Below are 5,000 nucleotides of genomic sequence, written 5' to 3'. Positions count from 1 at the left end.
TTGATGGTTGTTAGCCTTGATACTAGCAAGACATTCCAGTTGGGGTTGGTCGTCACATTTTCTTTGGGGTTGGTTGTCACATGTGACAAGCACATGACAATGCTTTTAATGAGCACATGAACCGTTTCTTCACCAACTTGGAGGTGATGGATGAGCTGAGGACAGACCGAGCAGAGCCCAATGCACCCCAGCCCACCTACCAAACCTAGTACATCCCAGCCTAGACCACCTACCAAGCCTAGTACATACCAGCCTAGACCATCTGCCAAGCCTAGTACATCCCAGCCTAGACCACCTGCCAAGCCCAGTACATCCCAGCCTAGACCACCTGCCAAGGCTAGTACATCCCAGTGTAGTCCACCCCAGCTGTAAAAGGCAGCCAGCAAGAAGAAGAAACAGAAAAGAAAGAGACATGAGGAGTCTTCATCAGATGAAGATGATTGTTTTTGTTTGGTTTGTATGGAAACGTTCTCCAACAGCCGTTCAGGGGAGGTATGGGAGAAGTGTTGGATGTGCAACCAGTGGGCACACAAGCTCTCTGCTTAGTTGGAGTGCCCAGACCCTACATTTGCCATCACTCTAACTCAGATAGTGAATGAGTGTAGCCTAGTTGTGTTGGCTATTATTGTTAGGCCTATTTATTTCGTTCTTATTTGTTATATAGGATGGCCTAAAGATGTCTTTTCTGTTTATGTTCATGTTAAGATGCATTAAGTTATGTATTTGTCAACTTGTCAATGCAACTCAACTTTCAAATTTAGTTCTTCCTTCTTGCCTTCTTTTTAAGATTTTCCCATTAAAACACATAGTGACAACCAACCCCATAGTGTGTGACAACCATCCCTGTGATGGGGTTGGTTGTCACAATGTGTCAGTGTCTTTGATAGGTAATTTCCTCTTTGTTACAATACGTTGGAAAATGAGAGGGATACACATTTCAAGCCAACATCTTAAGCTTCAATTTAATGTAGGAATGCCTATTGAAAGATGTTTTGATGAATGAATGAATGAATGAATGAATGAATGAATGAATGAATGAATAAAAACTTTATTTAACAGTACAGTACGGATCAATACACACAATTGTTAAGGGGATGCAGACCAGAGAAAGACGTTTGTCTTGTTTACATCTGATGAGCAATTCACACTAGAGTAAAAAGTGTGACAACCATCCCCGTTCTCCCCTACACTGAATGATGACTACATATATATAGAGATAGACAAGACGGATGAACAGACGGACGGATGGACAGATAGATAGATAGATAGATACAGTATATATATATATATATATATATATATATATATATATATATATATATATATATATATATATATATATATATATATATATATATATATATATATATATATATATATATATATATATATATATATATATATATAAAGTAGATAGATAGATAGATAGATAGATAGATAGATAGATAGATAGATAGATAGATAGATAGATAGATAGATAGATAGATAGATAGATAGATAGATTGACAGATAGATAGATTGATTGACAGATAGATAGATTGACAGATAGATAGATTGATTGACAGATAGATAGATAGATAGACAGATAGATAGATAGATAGATAGATAGATAGATAGATAGATAGATAGATAGATAGATAGATAGATAGATAGATAGATAGATTGACAGATAGATAGATAGATAGATAGATAGATAGATAGATAGATAGATAGATAGATAGATAGATAGATAGATAGATAGATAGATAGATAGATAGATAGATAGATAGATAGATAGATAGATAGATAGATAGATAGATAGATAGATAGATAGATAGATAGATAGATAGATAGATAGATAGATAGATAGATAGATAGATAGATATAACTTACAGGGTCTGAGAGAAGACAGGCGCCTCGTCGTTGCTATTGGCCATGCGGATGCGGATGGAGGCGGTGCCTGTGCGGGGAGGGGTCCCTGCATCCACGGCAACCACCACAAACTCATACATGTGATTGGGCCGCTCGTAGTCCAGCTGCTGGCTGGGGCTGACCACACCCCTGGAAGTGATGTCGAAGTCAAGGCTGTGGATGAAGTAGGTGAGCTCCGAGTTCACACCGGTATCACAGTCCCTCGCCAGGACTAGAGGAGAGGAGGAGAGAGAGGAGAGGACAATATGGTGGTATTTTCTGTTTTACCATGGTGTACAATATGGTGGTATTTTCTGTTTTACCGTATAATAATTAACCATAGGACAGCCAGGGTAAAAGTCATATTAAATGATATGGTAAGTTTGAGTCTTACTTCTGTGGTTTCTGGCTTTGGGAGAGAGTAGCACATAATATAACATACTGGACAACATACTGGAATTCTTAACTTGGGTGGTGTTCCCCTTTAACCCCTTTTCCCCCTTTAATTGAGTTCATCTTGAAGTACAGTAACGTTAAACATCGAAACACCAATCTGTTCCTCTCCCGTAGGGTAGAGCATCTTTCAGTGCAGCGTCAGAGCACTGATCTCAAACGAGGTGGCGCCTAAAGACAGTGGAACTGGAGGATATAATTTGTGCCAAGGCGTCAATAGGAAATTATAGTAATACGATGTAATATAAATAATACGATTATTTTACACCAAAGACAAAAACGTCACTCGAATGAAGAGAGGATAATGAGAATTCATGAGGAGAGAGTTCTTCACAATACTTAATATACCATCTGCCCCCTATACAAACCACCCTCGGAAGCCAGCCTCTTTGATGTGGGACCAGAGTTAAGGGCATGGCTACAAGATACGGAGTTGGACCTCTGACGTTACACGAAAGAAGAATAACAAACTAGTTATTCATTATTAAAACCCAGATCTTTCATGATTTATAGATGAAGAAAATACATTGACAGTGCTGGGTGAGGGCAAAGCAGTTAACACAGCTGAGAGACAATGAGTAAAACAGAAGTACTTAGTAAATTCTTCTGTTTGCAAGATCTTGATTTGATCTCATTGTGTTTTGATTCATGTATTATTTATATTATACTTATATATATTTGTGATTTGTATACTTTGATCAACGTTTTTGTTTTTCAATATGAATAGCTAATAAACAAGGGCGTAATTTTGTTTTCAATGGTGGAGGGGACACATTTGGGGGCGTGGTCAGTGGTGCGTTGGTGATTTCATACCTAGTTGCACTGTGTTTTAATGGCCGTGGTCCGGCGAAAATGTTGAACATTTAGAATTTTAAATGCATCAATCTGGTGCACTTTGAGGGTCAAGTAGACAACATACTGTATGTATAAAACAACAGTCTAGAGGCTTTTAAATACAACGAGGTCATAGACAGATATTTCACAGACACCAATCACTTTTAATCAAATTTTATTACAGGTACAAAACGTTAATATAAATCAAACTCTTATGCACTGGTACATTAAGTTATATAACACACACATATAAAACTCGAACTCTTATGGGCATGCCTGCATCGATTGTGCAATAATACAATAATAAAATACGTGAGAGGGCACTGGTTCCTATGTAGACTATACAATATACAATTATAACTCCGTCATTATTATACTTAATGTATCCAAACTATATTATACAAGAGCCACATCTGTTCTTTCCTTGAAGTGACTTTTTATTAAAGCTGGGCCGTTAACGGCGTTAACGTGCTGCGTTAACACTATACTAGTATCGCGCGATAATATAATTAACGCATTAATCTAAAAAAAGAAAAAAGAAATTTTTTTTTTTTTTTTACCTTTATTTACCCAGGGTAGGTTCGCTGAGCACAGATGCTCTTTTTCAGGAATGCCCTGCTTCACATTCACACCTGGGAGCTGCCCAGTACAACCACAGTTGACACCATTGGCCACTGAGCAACTCCACTGGAGCAGTTGATTCAAGCCATGTCACATAGTTCAAGTTTGAAATGATTCTTTCTGTTTTGCTCCTGAGAGTGCTAGATACTGTACTGTACTGGTAATATTATTTATTTTTGTTAACTTCTGAATAAAACAACTTATTAAACACAAGTACATCTTATTGAACATTATTTTGATATTTCCAATTATCATAGCAAAACAGCTTTTTCAAACAGTCTGTAATGCATTTTGGAAACGAGAGATGGGCTCATGGTGTAATGGGCCACCTGGCCTGAGAAACATAAGGAGGAAAGAAAAAGTAAGGACTTACTTCTGGTCATTATTTGGGTAGAACACACATATTTTGAATGCCTTCGGCAGGTTTTCTTTTTTTTTGAGCCATTTTAATCTAGATTAATCTAGATTAAATCCAGGATTGCAGATAGATTAATCTAGATTAAAAAAATTAATCTATGCCCACCTCTACTTTTTATATACCTCATTCCTTTAAAGTGACTTTTCCATTATTTAAAGTGACATTTTGACATTTAAACTCATCCAATGCTTCCACACACATGTTGTCTCCGATCATGGGCAGAGATGAATTCCTCACAGAGTTTTCTCATGTCAAAGGCATCAACCCTTTCTTGATGTATATGACAAACTGCCACACTGTTCAACCGTTTCTGCTTCATGGAGTTGCGAAGCCAGGTCTTCAACCTCCGGAGTCCGCTGAAACTCCTCTCAGCTTCAGCAGAGGATGTGGGAACAACCAGCAACAGCCTCACAAAGACCTCCACCTGATCATAAATGCTGATCTGTACATTTCTGCACAGCCTTTCTCCAATTTCTGAATCCAGCAGAAACAAATGCTGGCTCAGTGTATTTCGCCAGGGTAGACTTCTCACGTTGAAATGCTTTTGCACAATAAAAGCACAGGACTCCACTCACAGTATGACTGTAGTGAATCCAAGAAAATTCTTTAAACCATTTCTCTTGGAAAACGTAGAGTTTTGTTTGCCAGTTTCTTAACTGGTATTTCTTTTGGATTGGGCTGATATGGCTCAGTTATCTGCTGTGCATCCACTGGCACTGTTTGTGTGCTTTTAGTAGGCGTAGCAGTTTCATCTCCCTGCTGAATAAACAAGACAAAAAAGAGA

General features: G+C 37.9%; 1 protein-coding gene across 1 annotated transcript in view; it reads right to left on the bottom strand.

Moving 5' to 3' along the window:
* Positions 1-5,000, bottom strand: part of LOC311246428 (neural-cadherin) — a gene marked incomplete at its 3' end in the record, with an annotated part of 215,198 nt that overhangs the window by 141,139 nt on the left and 69,059 nt on the right. Inside the window, 1 exon segment of the mRNA XM_084336584.1 lies at positions 1,873-2,122. Within this exon segment, the coding sequence (XP_084192710.1) occupies positions 1,873-2,122 (250 nt within the window).

The sequence above is a fragment of the Notolepis coatsorum genome (genome assembly GCF_963971535.1).
Source record: "Notolepis coatsorum genome assembly, chromosome: 19".
NCBI classification, from domain to species: Eukaryota; Metazoa; Chordata; class Actinopteri; order Aulopiformes; family Paralepididae; genus Notolepis; species Notolepis coatsorum.
Note: the sequence above shows the minus strand (reverse complement) of the source record. Positions and strands in the feature narration are given on the sequence as shown.